We start from the raw sequence: 20,301 nt of genomic DNA, 5'->3' as shown, positions 1-20,301 counted from the left end.
TTGGTGTTCTCTGGCAAATGCCAAACGTCCTGCACGGTGTTGGGCTGTAAGCACAACCCCCACCTGTGGACGTCGGGCCCTCATACCACCCTCACGGAGTCTGTTTCTGACCGTTTAAGCAGACACATGCACATTTGTGGCCTGCTGGAGGTCATTTGCAGGGCTCTGGCAGTGCTCCTCCTTGCACAAAGGCGGAGGTAGCGGTCCTGCTGCTGGGTTGTTGCCCTCCTACGGCCTCCTCCACATCTCCTGATGTACTGGCCTGTCTCCTGGTAGCGCCTCCATGCTCTGGACACTACGCTGACAGACACAGCAAACCTTCTTGCCACAGCTCGCATTGATGTGCCATCCTAAATGAGCTGCACTACCTGTGTGGGTTGTAGACTCCGTCTCATGCTACCACTAGAGTGAAAGCACCGCCAGCATTCGAAAGTGACCAAAACATCAGCCAGGAAGCATAGGAAGTGGTCTGTGGTCACCACCTGCAGAACCACTCCTTTATTGGGGGTGTCTTGCTAATTGCCTATAATTTCCACCTGTTGTCTATTCCATTTGCACAACAGCATGTGAAATTTATTGTCAATCAGTGTTGCTTCCTAAGTGGATAGTTTGATTTCACAGAAGTGTGATTGACTTGGAGTTTTTTTTGAGCAGTGTATATATATATATATATATTTTGTACTACTTAAATAGGAAGTTACTATGATGTCTACAGTATGTGGATATGACAGACAATGGAACATTTTTCATTGTTTTGGCAATTGAATGTTCACTATTTTTGGCTTTGGAATGTCTATTATAAAATCATGTTACATAAAAAATGTAAAAATTAAATCAAGCCATGATAATTTTAGAGTACTTGTCTTCATCTGCAGTTAACTCTAGATAGTGCAGGTAATCTTTGACCTGTGTCACATTACCCAGAAGTCTCCCGGAGAAGATGAACAGCTGGTATACAGATGGAATCTGGTCATGTGACTGGTGAAAGTCTATTACACTACTTGGATCAGGCTTGAGTGTAGTCTGTATCTAAAAAAAGAAAAGCATGGGTTCGTTGTCAACCAGACAGGAGTATTGCTCAGACAAAGTTTGAAGGTAGTATTTTAAAATGCCCCTAATGCTTTTTGATCTATGTCATTACCTTAATAACCTTTATCAGCCTGTATTTCCTTAACACTATGTAATAACAAATTATTGCTCCGACTTATCGCAATCTGACTCAGTTTAATGTGGTATAAAATGATTAACTTCCTAGATGTTGAGTATCAGCAGAATGAATAACAGTGCTTTGCCGCATACTGTAGGTTTCAGGAGGAAAGAGTTCCGGGGCAAGCTGGCCATAGCCATCACAGCCAACTTCATTAACAGGAATACCACAGCCGAGGCCAAGGTGGAGGAGATCAGCGGCGTGGCCTTCATCTTTAACCAGAAGTTCTTCCTGGAGCTCAAAGAGGAAACCGGTGGGTCATCTCACAAACCTGACCCCACACACCTTCTGTACCCCTCTCCTTGGACCTGTTTGTGCGGTCTTTCCAACTTTATGGTCATTGATGTGCGATCAGGCTGATTTTACCTGGAATGGTGATACCCTAGGTGTCATCACATCAGTCCATTGGGAACCGCAATAAAATGTTTTAATCCATGAAACCAGTGTGTCTCCTACAAAGGGAGTGTTTTGCTGAAGTACCAGCAGATGAAATGTTTCCCATGCTAACACACCATGGAGGATCTAGTGCTGCTGATTCTAGCAGCCTGCTTGGCTTTGTGAGGTTCAACAGTGTGTGAAGACAGGCTGGAATCTCCTCTCCTCAAATCCCCTCTTAATGAAAGGGTTGTGTACCATCACTCACGTTGGTCATGATACACACCGCATTTGGAACATGATCCTCCCACTGACCGTGTCAAACAATTTGGTTGTATGGTCAACATGACTGACAGTTGTTTATGAAGCTTTGTGTTGCCTTGTGATTGCAGGGATTGATCTGGAGAACATTGTGTACTACAGAGACAACACACACTACTTTGTGATGACCGCAAAGAAGCAGAGTCTGCTGGACAAGGGAGTCATCATTCATGTGAGTGTTTTGTTTTGCTACTTTGTGCTCAATATGCCACTCTCCCACAGCGCAGATATTTACAGCTCTGCCATTGTGCCCCATCTGCCAGAGGGTGCCAAATCGCAGCCATGGCATTAAACTGGGAATAAAAACACAACACTAGATGTATTTGAGCGGGGAAAATGTGTTGCTGGGTGAGAAGGATGTGTTGGGGGGAGGGGTCTTAACTAGACGTGTGTGGATGCACGCGTTTAGCGAGACGTGTGGGGGGGGTGGAAGCTAAAATCAAATTTTATTTGTCACATACACATGGTTAGCAGACGTTAATGCGGGTGTAGCAATATGCTTGTGCTTCTAGTTCCGACCGTGCAGTAATATCTAACAAGTAATCTAACAATTTCACAACTACCTTATATATATATATATATATATATACACACACACACACACACACACACACACACACACACACACACACACACACACACACACACACACACATATAAAGGAATGAATATGTACATAAAGATATATGAATGAGCGATGGCCGAACGGCATAGGCAAGATGCAGTAGATGGTATAGAGTACATTTGAGATGAGTATTGAAGGGTATGTAAACATTATTTAAAGTGGCTAGTGATACATTTATTACATCAATTTTTCATTATTAAAGTGGCTAGAGGTGAGTCAGTATGTTGGCAGCAGCCACTCAATGTTAGTGATGGCTGTTTAACAGTCTGATGGCCTTGAGATAGAAGCTGTTTTTCAGTCTCTCGGGCCCAGCTTTGATGAACCTGTACTGACCTTGCCTTCTGGATGATAGCTTTGTGAACAGGCAGTGGCTCGGGTGGTTGTTGTCCTTGATGATCTTTATGGCCTTCCTGTGACATCGGGTGGTGTAGGTGTCCTGGAGGGCAGGTAGTTTGCACCCGGTGATGCGTTGTGCAAACCTCATTACCCTCCGGAGAGCCTTAAGGTTGTGGGCGGAGCACCGTACCAGGCGGCGATACAGCCCGACAGGATGCTCTCGATTGTGCATCTGTAAAAGTTTTTGTTCACCACGCTGTCTGTGTGGTTGGACCATTTCAAACTTTCCACCTTCTCCACTACTGTCCCGTCGATGTGGATAGGTGGCTGCTCCCTCTGCTGTTTCCTGAAGTCCAAGATCATCTCCTTTCTTTTGTTGACGTTGAGTGTGAGGTTATTTTCCTGACACCACACTCCGAGGGCCCTCACCTCCTCCCTGTAGGCCATCTCATCGTTGTTGGTAATCAAGCCTACCACTGTAGTGTCGTCTGCAAACTTGATGATTGAGGTGTGCATGGCCACGCAGTCGTGGGTGAACAGGAAGTACAGGAGAGGGCTGAGAACACACCCTTGTGGGGCTCCAGTGTTGAGGATCAGCGGGATGAAGATGTTTCCTACCCTCACCACCTGGGTGCGGCCCGTCAGGAAGCTTAATGAAGATTTTGGAGGGTACTATGGCCCTTCTTACCAGACATGTTTGTTTCTGTCGGCGGTTGCGTGAAGAAACCATGTGGCTGTACCGACTCTGACGTATAATGAGTGAGCCATGTTTCTGTGGAACAAAGCACATTACAATCTCGGTCTCTCTGGACACGAACCCTTGCTCGGATTTCTTCTACCTTGTTGTCAAGAGACTGGAAATTGGCGAGTAGTGTGTGTGTGTGGACGCACGCGTTTAACTAGGCGTGTGTGTGTGTGGGGACGCACGCGTTTAACTAGGCGTGTGTGTGTGTGGGGACGCACGCGTTTAACTAGGCGTGTGTGTGTGTGTGTGGGGACGCACGCGTTTAACTAGGCGTGTGTGTGTGTGGGGACGCACGCGTTTAACGGCGTGTGTGTGTGTGGGGACGCACGCGTTTAACTAGGCGTGTGTGTGGGGTGACGCACACGTTTAACTAGGCGTGTGTGTGTGTGTGGGGACGCACGCGTTTAACTAGACGTGTGTGTGTGTGGGGACGCACGCGTTTAACTAGACGTGTGTGTGTGTGTGTGTGTGTGTGTGTGTGGGGATGCACGCGTTTAACTAGACGTGTGTGTGTGTGGGGACGCACGTGTTTAACTAGACGTGTGTGTGTGGGGACGCACGTGTTTAACTAGACGTGTGTGTGGGGACGCACACGTTTAACTAGATGTGTGTGTGTGTGTGGGGACGCACGCGTTTAACTAGACGTGTGTGTGTGGGGACGCACGCGTTTAACTAGACGTGTGTGTGTGTGTGTGTGTGTGGGGACGCACGCGTTTAACTAGACGTGTGTGTGTGTGTGTGTGTGGGGACGCACGCGTTTAACTAGACGTGTGTGTGTGGGGACGCACGTGTTTAACTAGACGTGTGTGTGGGGACGCACACGTTTAACTAGATGTGTGTGTGTGTGTGGGGACGCACGCGTTTAACTAGACGTGTGTGTGTGTGTGTGTGTGGGGACGCACGCGTTTAACTAGACGTGTGTGTGTGTGGGGACGCACGCGTTTAACTAGACGTGTGTGTGTATGTGTGGGGACGCACGCGTTTAACTAGACTTGTGTGTGTGTATGTGTGGGGACGCACGCGTTTAACTAGACTTGTGTGTGTGTATGTGTGGGGACGCACGCGTTTAACTAGGTGTGTGTGTGTATGTGTGGGGACGCACGCGTTTAACTAGGTGTGTGTGTGTGTGTGGGGACGCACGCGTTTAACTAGACGTGTGTGTGTGTGTGTGTGTGTGTGTGTGTGTGGGGACGCACGCGTTTAACTAGACGTGTGTGTGTGTGGGGACGCACGCGTTTAACTAGACGTGTGTGTGTGGGGACGCACGCGTTTAACTAGACGTGTGTGTGTGTGGTGACGCACGCGTTTAACTAGACGTGTGTGTGTGTGTGGGGACGCACGCGTTTAACTAGGCGTGTGTCAAATCAAATTTTATTTGTCACATACACATGGTTAGCAGATGTTAATGCGAGTGTAGCGAAATGCTTGTGCTTCTAGTTCCGACAATGCAGTAATAACCAACCAGTAATCTAACTAACAATTCCAAAACTACTGTCTTGTACACAGTGTAAGGGGATAAAGAATATGTACGTAAGGATATATGAATGAGTGATGGTACAGAGCAGCATAGGCAAAATACAGTAGATGGTATCGAGTACAGTATATACATATGAGATGAGTATGTAAACAAAGTGGCATAGTTAAAGTGGCTAGTGATACATGTATTACATAAGGATACAGTCGATGATATAGAGTACAGTATATACGTATGCATATGAGATTAATAATGTAGGGTAAGTAACATTTATATAAGGTAGCATTGTTTAAAGTGGCTAGTGATATATTTACAACATTTCCCATCAATTCCCATTATTAAAGTGGCCGGAGTTGAGTCAGTGTCAGTGTGTTGGCAGCAGCCACTCAATGTTAGTGGTGGCTGTTTAACAGTCTGATGGCCTTGAGATAGAAGCTGTTTTTCAGTCTCTCGGTCCCAGCTTTGATGCACCTGTACTGACCTTGCCTTCTGGATGATAGCGGGGTGAACAGGCAGTGGCTCGGGTGGTTGATGTCCTTGATGATCTTTATGGCCTTCCTGTGACATCGGGTGGTGTAGGTGTCCTGGAGGGCAGGTAGTTTGCCCCCGGTGATGCGTTGTGCAGACCTCACTACCCTCTGGAGAGCCTTACGGTTGAGGGCGGAGCAGTTGCCGTACCAGGCGGTGATACGCGTTTAACTAGGCGTGTGTGTGTGTGTGGGGACGCACACGTTTAACTAGGCGTGTGTGGGGACGCACGCGTTTAACGGCGTGTGTGTGTGGGGACGCACGCGTTTAACTAGGCGTGTGTGTGGGGTGACGCACACGTTTAACTAGGCGTGTGTGTGTGTGGGGACGCACGCGTTTAACTAGACGTGTGTGTGTGTGTGGGGACGCACGCGTTTAACTAGACGTGTGTGTGTGTGTGCGTGGGGACGCACGCGTTTAACTAGACGTGTGTGTGTGTGTGTGGGGACGCACGCGTTTAACTAGACGTGTGTGTGTGTGTGTGTGGGGACGCACGTGTTTAACTAGACGCGTGTGTGTGTGGGGACGCACACGTTTAACTAGACGTGTGTGTGTGTGTGTGTGTGTGTGTGTGTGGGGACGCACGCGTTTAACTAGACGTGTGTGTGTGTGTGTGTGTGTGTGTGTGTGGGGACGCACGCGTTTAACTAGACGTGTGTGTGTGTGTGTGTGTGTGTGTGGGGACGCACGCGTTTAACTAGACGTGTGTGTGTGTGTGGGGACGCACGCGTTTAACTAGACTTGTGTGTGTGTATGTGTGGGGACGCACGCGTTTAACTAGATGTGTGTGTGTGTGGGGACGCACGCGTTTAACTAGGTGTGTGTGTGTGTGTGTGGGGACGCACGCGTTTAACTAGGTGTGTGTGTGTGTGTGTGGGGACGCACGCGTTTAACTAGGTGTGTGTGTGTGTGTGTGTGTGTGTGTGTGTGTGTGTGTGTGTGGGGACGCACGCGTTTAACTAGATGTGTGTGTGTGTGTGTGGGGACGCACGCGTTTAACTAGACGTGTGTGTGTGTGTGTGGGGACGCACGCGTTTAACTAGACGTGTGTGTGTGTGGGGACGCACGCGTTTAACTAGACGTGTGTGTGTGTGTGGGGACGCACGCGTTTAACTAGACGTGTGTGTGTGGTGACGCACGCGTTTAACTAGACGTGTGTGTATGGGGACGCACGCGTTTAACTAGACGTGTGTGTGTGTGTGTGTGTGTGTGTGTACGCACGCGTTTAACTAGACGTGTGTGTGTTACGCACGCGTTTAACTAGACGTGTGTGTGTGTGTGTGTGTGGGGACGCACGCGTTTAACTAGACGTGTGTGTGTGTGTGTGTGTGTGTGTGTGTGTGGGGACGCACGCGTTTAACTAGACGTGTGTGTGTGTGTGGGGACGCACGCGTTTAACTAGGCGTGTGTGTGTGTGTGTGGGGACGCACGCGTTTAACTAGACGTGTGTGTGTGTGGGGACGCACGTGTTTAACTAGACGTGTGTGTGTGTGTGTGTGGGGACGCACGTGTTTAACTAGACGTGTGTGTGTGTGTGTGTGTGTGTGTGTGTGTGTGTGGGGACGCACGCGTTTAACTAGACGTGTGTGTGTGTGTGGGGACGCACGCGTTTAACTAGACGTGTGTGAGGATGCACGCGTTTAACTAGGCGTGTGTGTGTGTGTGTGTGGGGACGCACGCGTTTAACTAGACGTGTGTGTGTGTGTGTGTGTGTGTGTGTGGGGACGCACGCGTTTAACTAGACGTGTGTGTGTGTGGGGACGCACGCGTTTAACTAGACGTGTGTGTGTGGGGACGCACGCGTTTAACTAGACGTGTGTGTGTGTGGTGACGCACGCGTTTAACTAGACGTGTGTGTGTGTGTGGGGACGCACGCGTTTAACTAGGCGTGTGTCAAATCAAATTTTATTTGTCACATACACATGGTTAGCAGATGTTAATGCGAGTGTAGCGAAATGCTTGTGCTTCTAGTTCCGACAATGCAGTAATAACCAACCAGTAATCTAACTAACAATTCCAAAACTACTGTCTTGTACACAGTGTAAGGGGATAAAGAATATGTACGTAAGGATATATGAATGAGTGATGGTACAGAGCAGCATAGGCAAAATACAGTAGATGGTATCGAGTACAGTATATACATATGAGATGAGTATGTAAACAAAGTGGCATAGTTAAAGTGGCTAGTGATACATGTATTACATAAGGATACAGTCGATGATATAGAGTACAGTATATACGTATGCATATGAGATTAATAATGTAGGGTAAGTAACATTTATATAAGGTAGCATTGTTTAAAGTGGCTAGTGATATATTTACAACATTTCCCATCAATTCCCATTATTAAAGTGGCCGGAGTTGAGTCAGTGTCAGTGTGTTGGCAGCAGCCACTCAATGTTAGTGGTGGCTGTTTAACAGTCTGATGGCCTTGAGATAGAAGCTGTTTTTCAGTCTCTCGGTCCCAGCTTTGATGCACCTGTACTGACCTTGCCTTCTGGATGATAGCGGGGTGAACAGGCAGTGGCTCGGGTGGTTGATGTCCTTGATGATCTTTATGGCCTTCCTGTGACATCGGGTGGTGTAGGTGTCCTGGAGGGCAGGTAGTTTGCCCCCGGTGATGCGTTGTGCAGACCTCACTACCCTCTGGAGAGCCTTACGGTTGAGGGCGGAGCAGTTGCCGTACCAGGCGGTGATACGCGTTTAACTAGGCGTGTGTGTGTGTGTGGGGACGCACACGTTTAACTAGGCGTGTGTGGGGACGCACGCGTTTAACGGCGTGTGTGTGTGGGGACGCACGCGTTTAACTAGGCGTGTGTGTGGGGTGACGCACACGTTTAACTAGGCGTGTGTGTGTGTGGGGACGCACGCGTTTAACTAGACGTGTGTGTGTGTGTGGGGACGCACGCGTTTAACTAGACGTGTGTGTGTGTGTGCGTGGGGACGCACGCGTTTAACTAGACGTGTGTGTGTGTGTGTGGGGACGCACGCGTTTAACTAGACGTGTGTGTGTGTGTGTGTGGGGACGCACGTGTTTAACTAGACGCGTGTGTGTGTGGGGACGCACACGTTTAACTAGACGTGTGTGTGTGTGTGTGTGTGTGTGTGTGTGGGGACGCACGCGTTTAACTAGACGTGTGTGTGTGTGTGTGTGTGTGTGTGTGTGGGGACGCACGCGTTTAACTAGACGTGTGTGTGTGTGTGTGTGTGTGTGTGGGGACGCACGCGTTTAACTAGACGTGTGTGTGTGTGTGGGGACGCACGCGTTTAACTAGACTTGTGTGTGTGTATGTGTGGGGACGCACGCGTTTAACTAGATGTGTGTGTGTGTGGGGACGCACGCGTTTAACTAGGTGTGTGTGTGTGTGTGTGGGGACGCACGCGTTTAACTAGGTGTGTGTGTGTGTGTGTGGGGACGCACGCGTTTAACTAGGTGTGTGTGTGTGTGTGTGTGTGTGTGTGTGTGTGTGTGTGTGTGGGGACGCACGCGTTTAACTAGATGTGTGTGTGTGTGTGTGGGGACGCACGCGTTTAACTAGACGTGTGTGTGTGTGTGTGGGGACGCACGCGTTTAACTAGACGTGTGTGTGTGTGGGGACGCACGCGTTTAACTAGACGTGTGTGTGTGTGTGGGGACGCACGCGTTTAACTAGACGTGTGTGTGTGGTGACGCACGCGTTTAACTAGACGTGTGTGTATGGGGACGCACGCGTTTAACTAGACGTGTGTGTGTGTGTGTGTGTGTGTGTGTGTACGCACGCGTTTAACTAGACGTGTGTGTGTTACGCACGCGTTTAACTAGACGTGTGTGTGTGTGTGTGTGTGGGGACGCACGCGTTTAACTAGACGTGTGTGTGTGTGTGTGTGTGTGTGTGTGTGTGGGGACGCACGCGTTTAACTAGACGTGTGTGTGTGTGTGGGGACGCACGCGTTTAACTAGGCGTGTGTGTGTGTGTGTGGGGACGCACGCGTTTAACTAGACGTGTGTGTGTGTGGGGACGCACGTGTTTAACTAGACGTGTGTGTGTGTGTGTGTGGGGACGCACGTGTTTAACTAGACGTGTGTGTGTGTGTGTGTGTGTGTGTGTGTGTGTGTGGGGACGCACGCGTTTAACTAGACGTGTGTGTGTGTGTGGGGACGCACGCGTTTAACTAGACGTGTGTGAGGATGCACGCGTTTAACTAGGCGTGTGTGTGTGTGTGTGTGGGGACGCACGTGTTTAACTAGACGTGTGTGTGTGTGTGTGTGGGGACGCACGTGTTTAACTAGACGTGTGTGTGTGTGTGTGTGTGTGTGTGTGTGTGGGGACGCACGCGTTTAACTAGACGTGTGTGTGTGTGTGGGGACGCACGCGTTTAACTAGACGTGTGTGAGGATGCACGCGTTTAACTAGGCGTGTGTGTGTGTGTGTGTGTGGGGACGCACGCGTTTAACTAGACGTGTGTGTGTGTGTGTGTGAGGACGCACGCGTTTAACTAGACGTGTGTGTGTGTGTGTACGCACGCGTTTAACTAGACGTGTGTGTGTGTGTTACGCACGCGTTTAACTAGACGTGTGTGTGTGTGTGGGGACGCACGCGTTTAACTAGACGTGTGTGAGGACGCACGCGTTTAACTAGGCGTGTGTGTGTGTGTGTGTGTGGGGACGCACGCGTTTAACTAGACGTGTGTGTGTGTGTGGGGACGCACGCGTTTAACTAGACGTGTGTGTGTGTGTGTGTGTGTGTGTGGGGACGCACGCGTTTAACTAGACGTGTGTGTGGGGACGCACGCGTTTAACTAGACGTGTGTGTGTGTGTGGGGACGCACGCGTTTAACTAGACGTGTGTGTGTGTGTGGGGACGCACGTGTTTAACTAGACGTGTGTGTGTGTGTGTGTGTGTGTGTGGGGACGCACGCGTTTAACTAGGTGTGTGTGTGGGGACGCACGCGTTTAACTAGACGTGTGTGTGGGGACGCACGCGTTTAACTAGGTGTGTGTGTGTGTGTGTGTGGGGACGCACGTGTTTAACTAGACGTGTGTGTGTGTGTGTGTGTGTGTGTGGGGACGCACGCGTTTAACTAGGTGTGTGTGTGGGGACGCACGCGTTTAACTAGACGTGTGTGTGGGGACGCACGCGTTTAACTAGGTGTGTGTGTGTGTGTGTGTGTGGGGACGCACGTGTTTAACTAGATGTGTGTGGGGACGCACGCGTTTAACTAAACGTGTGTGTGTGTGGGAACGCATGCGTTTAACTAGATGTTTGTGTGTTGACGCATGCCCCCCCCCCCTCTGGCAACAGCCAGTGAAAGTGCAGCGCGCCAAATTCAAAAGAGCCCTTATGAGCCCCTCCATTAGAGTAGAATCCTCAAAACAGGTTCTCAATACTGTTGAAATCTAGTGGAAGCCTTGGGAAGTGAAACACAACTAATATCACCCTGTATCTTCAATGGGGGCTGAGTTGAAAAACTACAAACCTCAGATTTCCCACTTCCTGGTTGGATTTTTCTCAGGTTTTTGCCTGCCATTTGAGTTCTGTTATACTCACAGACATTATTCAAACAGTTTTAGGAACTTCAGAGTTTTCTATCCAATACTAATAATAATATGCATATATTAGCATCTGGGACTGAGTAGGAGGCAGTTCACTCTGGGCATGCTATTCATCCAAAACTGAAAATGCTGCCCCCTATCCCAAAAAAGTTAACTAGACGTGTGTGGACGCACGCGTTTAACTAGACGTGTGTGTGTGTGTGTGTGTGTGTGTGTGTGTGAACGCACGTGTTCAACTAGGTGTGTGTGATTGCCAGGGAGGGCTGTGTGTGTAACAATGAGTATTCTCTCTGTACAGGAAGCAGTGTCCTCTGAGAGGGTGATTGGTGTTGTTATTATTACAACAGTACACATTGTATCAGGACGAGGTCTATTGACAGACACAGGCCTCCCTGGCTTAATTTCCATATGAGATGTTTTATTCTGAAGGCTCGTTTTCATTTCATATCCTCCCTTTGTGAAGACCGACTCCTCATCCCTCCTGCTCTGAATGTGACCTCCGTATGTTGTCTTAACTGTAATTATAGCACTGCTGCCTTGACTGATTAGTTGTCAGCAAGCTCTTGAATTGCATCTTAATTCCTACAATGAAAATACGTTTTGCTAAAATAATGACGATTGCCTGTGTTAGCGTTGATCTGTAAGAATAATGTGGTAGATGTGTCACTCCTGTAATTGCTTGCTCCCTGAGGTGAGACCTGTTCCTTTTGATGTTTCAGCAGCTGGTTAAAATAAACTGCCTTTTACTTTAGTGTTTTCAATCTTGCTTATGTGTTCAGAAATGTTGAACAAAAGTCTAGGGCAACAGTAAAGTATTTGGGGCCTGTGTTCACCTCCTCAGTCTGATCTCCACAGAATCAAGAGAGATTAGCTACAGTAGGTTGGGCCCTGATGTTCTGCTGACCAAATGACCTGACCAGGATAATCTTAAACCCCAGTTATAGTCTACAACCATCTCTACGGCTACAACTAGGGCCTGGTAAAGGTAGAGTTCGGAGCAATAACACTGATTTCCCATCAACCCTCCCTTTTTCTTGTCCTGCAGGATCACGTTGAAACAGAGAAGCTGCTGGGCAGAGACAACGTGAACCAGGAGGCTCTTCTCTCTTACGCCCGGGAGGCGGCCGACTTTGGCACCAACTACCAGTTGCCCTCTCTAGACTACGCCATCAACCACTGCAGCCAGCCCGACGTGGCCATGTTCGACTTCACCTGCATGTACGCCTCGGAGAACGCAGCTCTGGTCAGGGAGAAGTACGGACACCAGCTACTTGTGTCCCTGGTGGGGGACAGTCTACTGGAGGTGAGGGGGGGGGGGCTGACTTCATACTAGATGTTGTACTGTTATGGGTAAAATGTATACACACAACTAGGTTGCATTAATTTGGATGCACTGTAGAAAAATGTAGCAGAAAACAAAGACTCATTTCTTATTGGACAACATCAGGTTTTTCCTCTGTTTGGTGCCTAATAAATATGACGCAGGTATATTTGTTCATTTAATTTCTCGCTCTAGTGCCAGTCGATATTTAAAGCTTTGCCTAAATGCCCCAAGTCACAAGAGCCAACAGTAGATGTGTTGTATGTGCAATTAAATCCTGTTTCAACTTGTTTGAAGAAACAAATGTGGGAATGGTTTTCTGGGGATTGTTTTCCTTTGAGAAGGTTCCAGTAGATCAGATGAGCATGCTTTTCCCCACACATTCCCAATTGGCAGATTCTGAACATTTCTAGTTTGCTTATTGTCGCTCAACTACTGGTGTGTCTCCTGAATGCATTGACCCTGTACATGTTCTCTTTCTCTAGCCCTTCTGGCCCATGGGGACTGGCTGTGCTCGAGGCTTCCTGGCTGCCTTTGACACGGTGTGGATGGTGAGGGGCTGGGTGCAGGGCAAGACCCCCCTGGAGATCCTGGCAGAAAGGTACTACAGTAGGCTGAGGGATGTGACTGAAGTAATATGGAAGTCCACACACAGACCTAATGGGATGAGCTTCAACTGCTTCATCCATAATGATGAGAAACTGGTTTCAGGAACTGAAAAGATTGCTGTCAGGTGTCTACATTGAAATTAGGATTAGATCCATGTTACAGGTTAGTGAATGTTTGGTTGTCCTATTAGTGGACCTTAAGGGGATTGTTTTAATTGTATTATTAAACAGAATGGTGGTGTTTACTGTACCCCAGTGTAACAGGTCATCTGTTTGGCTTTTAACAGAAAATGAATGATCATCTTCTGTTACGTTTGTAGGGAGAGTCTCTACAGGCTATTACCCCAAACAACGACAGAGAACATCTCAAAGAACTTTGAGCAGTACACCATTGACCCGGTAACACGGTACCCAAACCTCAACTCCAGCTGTGTCAAGCCACATCAGGTCTGTCTGAGATGGAGAGTACCTCACACTTTAAACAGGTTGTTTTATTTAGAACAGTTGACATTAACATGCTTGACATGTATTGCCATTTTCATGTTAAAGAAACTCATCACGCGAGCTCTTTCTCTCTCAGGTGTCTCACCTGTTCATAGACGGGCAGCAGAACTCCTATCCTCTGGAATGCTGTGGACCTACACATAGATCTGTCAGTCTCTCCAGACGGGGTGAGTCTTGCGGAAACAGACTGACCACTGTCATCTCTGACTAACTCATGTCTGATGCATCATCCTCTAATCATATCACAGGCTCAGACACAGCCAGGATATAGAAATACAATTACGTCTGCAGTTCCACCCATCGTGGATCATTGACTTGAATGGGAACGTCCATTCTACAGGTAGCCTAGTGGTTAAGAGCGTTGGGCTAGTAACCGAAAGGTCGCTGTTCAGTCTGCTAGGGGATTCGAACCAATCTGTTGATGTTTCCTTGAGCAAGGCACTAAATGCTAATTGTTCTGGATAGGAGTGTATGCTAAATGACTCAAATGTAATTGTATTTACATGGCGCAGGAGCTGACCGTGAGGATCGGTCATTAGGACTTAATGGCTCCTCGTGACGGTCTATTGGTACTCTATCTCGTTGTCCAATAAACTTGTCTCAGCTGACAGTTAAGCCATTGTTTCTTTTATTATCACAGTTACAGGCTGGTACATTAAATAGGGTCAAACATGCCCAACAAAAGTGTGTGCTGGCCTACATTCCCCTTCCCTCATACTCCCTTAACTTTGAGGTTATTACACCACTGTGATGTCTATGAACTGTAGCCTGGTGTGTTTATCTTTCTCTGTGGGTTTTGTTATTTGGTGAGGATGTATTGTGATTGGTTGACCCCTCTTCTTCCAGAGTCGGACATCCGGCCAAGCCGCCTCCTCACCTGGTGTCAGAAGCAGACTCTGGGTTATAGAGGCGTGGACGTCACCAACCTCACCTCCTCCTGGAAGAGTGGCCTGGCGCTCTGTGCTCTTATACACCTCATCCGACCTGACCTCATGTGAGAGAAGACACATGTATATACACTGCTCAAAAAAATAAAGGGAACCCTAAAATAACACATCCTAGATCTGAATGAATGAAATATTATTTTAAATACTTTTTTCTTTACATAGTTGAATGTGCTGACAACAAAATCACACAAAAAATGATCAATGGAAATCAAATTGATCAACCCATGGAGGTCTGGATTTGGAGTCACACTCAAAATTAAAGTGGAACATCACACTACAGGCTGATCCTACTTTGATGTAATGTCCTTAAAACAAGTCAAAATGAGGCTCAGTAGTGTGTGTGGCCTCCATGTGCCTGTATGACCTCCCTACAACGCCTGGGCATGCTCCTGATGAGGTGGCGGATGGTCTCCTGAGGGATCTCCTCCCAGACCTGGACTAAAGCATCCGCCAACTCCTGGACAGTCTGTGGTGGATGGAGCGAGACATGATGTCCCAGATGTGCTCAATTGGATTCAGGTCTGGGGAACAGGCGGGCCAGTCCATAGCATCAATGCCTTCCTCTTGCAGGAACTGCTGACACACTCCAGCCACATGAGGTCTAGCATTGTCTTGCATTAGGAGGAACCCAGGGCCAACCGCACCAGCATATGGTCTCACAAGGGGTCTGGGGATCTCATCTCGGTACCTAATGGCAGTCAGGCTACCTCTGGCAAGCACATGGAGGGCTGTGCGTCCCCCCAAAGAAATGCCACCCCACACCATGACTGACCCACCGCCAAACCGGTCATGCTGGAGGATGTTGCAGGCAGCAGAATGTTCTCCACGGCGTCTCCAGACTCTGTCACATGTGCTCAGTGTGAACCTGCTTTCATCTGTGAAGAGCACAGTGCGCTAGTGGCGAATTTGCCAATCTTGGTGTTCTCTGGCAAATGCCAAACGTCCTGCACGGTGTTGGGCTGTAAGCACAACCCCCACCTGTGGACGGCGGGCCCTCATCCCACCCTCATGGAGTCTGTTTCGGACCGTTTGAGCAGACACATGCACATTTGTGGCCTGCTGGAGGTAATTTTTCAGGGCTCTGGCAGTGCTCCTCCTGCTCCTCCTTGCACAAAGGCGGAGGTAGCGGTCCTGCTGCTGGGTTGTTGCCCTCCTACAGCCTCCTCCACGTCTCCTGATGTACTGGCCTGTCTCCTGGTAGCGCCTTCATGCTCTGGACACTACGCTGACAGACACAGCAAATCTTCTTGCCACAGCTCGCATTGATGTGCCATCCTGGATGAGCTGCACTACCTGTGTGGGTTGTAGACTCCGTCTCATGCTACCACTAGAGTGAAAGCACCGCCAGCATTCGAAAGTGACCAAAACATCAGCCAGGAAGCATAGGAAGTGGTCTGTGGTCACCACCTGCAGAACCACTCCTTTATTGGGGGTGTCTTGCTAATTGCCTATAATTTCCACCTGTTGTCTATTCCATTTGCACAACAGCATGTGAAATGTATTGTCAATCAGTGTTGCTTCCTAAGTGGACAGTTTGATTTCACAGAAGTGTGATTGACTTTTTTTTTGAGCAGTGTACATTGTATACACACACACACAGTCGTGGTCTTATCGCCATCATCAAAGCACACACTGATTATCATCTTGTCTGTGACCATGCACTTACTTTGGTTCTGTCACATGTTATGCTGTTGAAAATGTCAACAGAGACATTGATTATACTGTTGACAAAAGTTCTGTTAAACTAAACGTGTGGGACTCAAGTTACAAACTGTCCTATATGTCCTGAACTTTGTAGGAAACAGCTAGATTTGTCTATGTAGAGAAATGGCCTAAACCACACAAAGGAAAGAGCATTTGGTTATCATATTGCACTCCAAATGTTTATAAAGCATTCAAACTTACAGTATTAGATACTGACGGCACTTATGAGGAGATCCATGCCTTGAAATGGTTTACCTAAATGACAAATGGGGTTTATCCCCAACGCTGTGTCAAATGGGTCTTATCCCCTACGCTGTGTCAAATGGGTCTCATCCCTTACGCTGTGTCAAATGGGTCTCATCCCTTACGCTGTGTCAAATGGGTCTCATCCCTTACGCTGTGACAAATGGGTCTCATCCCTTACGCTGTGACAAATGGGTCTCATCCCTTACGCTGTGTCAAAATAGTCTCATCCCTTACACTGTGTCAAATGGGTCTCATCCCTTACGCTGTGTCAAATGGGTCTCATCACTTACGCTGTGTCAAATGGGTCTTATCCCTTACGCTGTGTCAAATGGGTCTCATCCCTTACGCTGTGTCAAATGGGTCTCATCCCTTACGCTGTGTCGATGCAGTCAGAGGGCTGGGGGTACAGTCGTGATGACCTCATCCCTCTGGCTCTAGCTCCCAATTGGGTAATCCCACCCACCTTCCTTTCTGTGTCACCGGTGTATGTGATTGGACAGTTTGTTCTGAATTAAACCCTTTTATTGAAAGGAAACATGTTCATAACATTACTAGGGCTGTTGCGAAGGGCCTTAGATCTCACCTTTTCAGTTCCCCTTTCATCGCTCTGTTGTGGAAAACAGAACGATTATAAAATGCATCATTAAACCAACATTCTCACTTCATTGGGGAAACAACTTTATTGAGATCTTTAAGGATGTAAACCTGATGCCTCATTTCTTTCACTCTCTCCAACCTAGTGACTTTGACTCCCTGAATGAGGAGGACTCAGCCAAGAACAACCAGCTGGCCTTTGACATAGCAGAGCGTGAATTTGGTATCCAGCCTGTGACCACGGGGAAGGAGATGGCTCTGGACCAGGACCCAGACAAGCTGATGATGGTGCTGTACATCTCTAAGGTTTACGAGATGTTCCGCAACTCACCTGCATCCATCACTGGTAGGCTGCTGTTCTGAGTCGTTCTCTCACCCCTCATCTGATGCCACAGTACAATACACTTCCAGAAGTAGCTACTGCACACACGGCCCCTGCTCAAGAGTCTACTTCCTGAAGCGTCAGAAATGTAAACTCCATGCACAACAGTTACATAACGGTACCCGATATTCCCATGTTACCTACCATACTACATATGGAAAATAATGTTGCTATAATGCCTACTATGCTCCATGAATTACTCCATAACTGTGGAGTTTTACTACTTCTAAGGTATGCTATATTTCAGTTACATGCAGTATTCTGAAGGTTAGATTGAGGTAAGCTTCAATACATAATGAGGATGGTGTGTGACTGAACGGTTATGACTTTGCGTCTGTCATGGTAGGATAGGATTGATTGCATGTTACACATACAGTTGAAGTTGGAAGTTTACATACACCTTAGCCTTAAATACATTTCAACTCAGTTTTTCACAATTCCTGACATTTAATCCTAGTAAAAATTCCCCGTTTTAGGTCAGTTAGGATCACCACTTCATTTTAAGAATTTGAAATGTCAGAATAATAGTAGAGAATGATTTCGGCTTTTTATTTCTTTCATCACATTCCCAGTGGGTCAGAAGTTTACATACACTCAATTAGTATTTGGTAGCATTGCCTTTAAATTGTTTTACTTGGGTCAAACTTTTTGGGTAGCCTTCCACAAGCTTCCCACAATAAGTTGGGTGAATTTTGTCCCATTCCTCCTGACAGAGCTGGTGTAATTGAGTCAGGTTTGTAGGCCTCCTTGCTCGCACACGCTTTTCCAGTTCTGCCCACAAATTTTCTATAGGATTGAGGTCAGGGCTTTGATGGCCACTCCAATACCTTGACTTTGTTGTCCTTAAGCCATTTTGCCACAACTTTGGAAGTATGCTTGGGGTCATTGTCCATTTGGAAGACCCAATTGCGACCAAGATTTAACTGCCTGACTGATGTCTTGATGTTGCATCAATATATCCACATAATTTTCCTCCCTCATGATGCTATCTATTTTGTGACGTGCACCAGTCCCTCCTGCACCAAAGCACCCCCACAACATGATGCTGCCACCCCCTTGCTTCACGGTTGGGTTGGTGTTCTTTGGCTTGCAAGCCTCCCCATTTTTCCTCCAAACATAACAATGGTCATTAAGGCCAAACAGAACTATTTTTGTTTCATCAGACCAGAGGACATTTCTCCAAAAAGTACAATCTTTGACGCCATGTGCTGTTGCAAACCATAGTCTGTCTTCTTATGGCGGTTTTGGAGCAGTGGCTTCTTCCTTGCTGAGCTGCCTTTCAGGTTATGTCGATATAGGACTCGTTTTTACTGTGGATATAGATACTTTTGTACCTGTTTCCTCCAGCATCTTGACAAGGTCCTTTGCTGTTGTTCTGGGATTGATTTGCACTTTTTGCACCAAGGTATGTTCATCTCTAGGAGACAGAACGCGTCTCCTTCCTGTTTATACTTGTGTACTATTATTTGTACAGATAAACGTGGTACCTTCAGGCGTTTTGGAAATTGCTCCCAAGGATGAACCAGACCTGTGGAGGTCCACAATTTACTTTCTGAGGATTTGGCTGATTTCATTTGATTTTCCCATGATGTCAAGCAATGAGGCACTGAGTTTGAACGTAGGCCTTGAAATACTTCCACAGGTACACCTTGAAATACTTCCACAGGTACACCTCCAATTGACTCAAATGATGTCAATTAGTTTATCAGCAGCTTCTAAACCTTTATTTTAAAGGCACAGTCAATTTAGTGTATGTTAACTTCTGACCCACTGGAATTGTGATTAAGTGAAATAATCTGTCTGTAAACAATTGTTGGAAAAATTACTTGTCATGCACAAAGTAGGTGTCCTAACTGACTTGCCAAAACTATCGTTTGTTCACAAGAAAAGTGTGGAATGGTTAAAAAAACAAGGTTTGATGACTCCAACCTCAGTGTATGAAAACTTAGGATTTCAACTGTACATGTAGGCCCCAGTTCAGGTCACCTCACGCTCATGGTAATAATAATGCCTCAGATATATGGCTGCCTTTATAGAATACAGAAGGCGTTATGGCATGTCATTCAAAAAAATACTAATGATTTAGCCAGATAATTGATTAATGGGGGGGAACTAATTGGTAATGGCCTCACAATAGTCTGACACTTGATTAATCATCTTGAACCAGTTTCCAACTGGGGATACTGTAGTCTTGTTTGTGCTTTTATTTTCACATTTCTCTATCTGGTTACCCTCTTGATTTGGCTTGACCTGGTTTGGATGGTTTAATACGGTATGTGTATTATAGTATATCACGTATCAAAATGCTCATTACAACACGCTGCTATGATTTGTTACAGGTACAAGAGAAACGGATGAAAACAATGAGGACTATTCGTCCGAGTCTGCAAACTCAGTTTACAACTTAATGAACCAAACACAGCCAAGAAAGAGGATCCCAAAGGTAACATGTGCTCGCTCGCTCCATCTCCCTCTCGCTCGCTCCATCTCCCTCTCGCTCGCTCCATCTCCCTCTCGCTCGCTCCATCTCCCTCTCGCTCGCTCCATCTCCCTCTCGCTCGCTCCATCTCCCTCTCGCTCGCTCCATCTCCCTCTCGCTCGCTCCATCTCCCTCTCGCTCGCTCCATCTCCCTCTCGCTCGCTCGCTCCATCTCGCTCGCTCGCTCCATCTCCCTCTCGCTCGCTCGCTCCATCTCCCTCTCGCTCGCTCGCTCCATCTCCCTCTCGCTCGCTCGCTCCATCTCCCTCTCGCTCGCTCGCTCCATCTCCCTCTCGCTCGCTCGCTCCATCTCCCTCTCGCTCGCTCGCTCCATCTCCCTCTCGCTCGCTCGCTCCATCTCCCTCTCGCTCG

General features: G+C 47.6%; 1 protein-coding gene across 11 annotated transcripts in view; it reads left to right on the top strand.

Annotated features, from left to right (window-relative positions):
- Window positions 1–20,301, top strand: part of mical2b (microtubule associated monooxygenase, calponin and LIM domain containing 2b) — an 89,419-nt gene that overhangs the window by 30,643 nt on the left and 38,475 nt on the right. For all 11 annotated transcript variants that reach the window (XM_090211449.1, XM_021575478.3, XM_036958151.2 and 8 more), the window contains 9 exons: window positions 1,305–1,460; window positions 1,975–2,075; window positions 12,190–12,447; window positions 12,951–13,066; window positions 13,394–13,520; window positions 13,654–13,744; window positions 14,424–14,571; window positions 17,215–17,414; window positions 19,790–19,893. In XM_090211449.1, the coding sequence (XP_090067575.1) occupies window positions 1,305–1,460; window positions 1,975–2,075; window positions 12,190–12,447; window positions 12,951–13,066; window positions 13,394–13,520; window positions 13,654–13,744; window positions 14,424–14,571; window positions 17,215–17,414; window positions 19,790–19,893 (1,301 nt within the window). The remainder of the gene's footprint in view (window positions 1–1,304; window positions 1,461–1,974; window positions 2,076–12,189; window positions 12,448–12,950; window positions 13,067–13,393; window positions 13,521–13,653; window positions 13,745–14,423; window positions 14,572–17,214; window positions 17,415–19,789; window positions 19,894–20,301) is intronic.

The sequence above is a fragment of the Oncorhynchus mykiss genome, chromosome 2, assembly GCF_057628025.1.
Source record: "Oncorhynchus mykiss isolate SJ-2025 chromosome 2, ASM5762802v1, whole genome shotgun sequence".
In the NCBI taxonomy this organism is placed as follows: Eukaryota; Metazoa; Chordata; class Actinopteri; order Salmoniformes; family Salmonidae; genus Oncorhynchus; species Oncorhynchus mykiss.
This window is presented reverse-complemented; position numbering and strand designations above follow the sequence as displayed.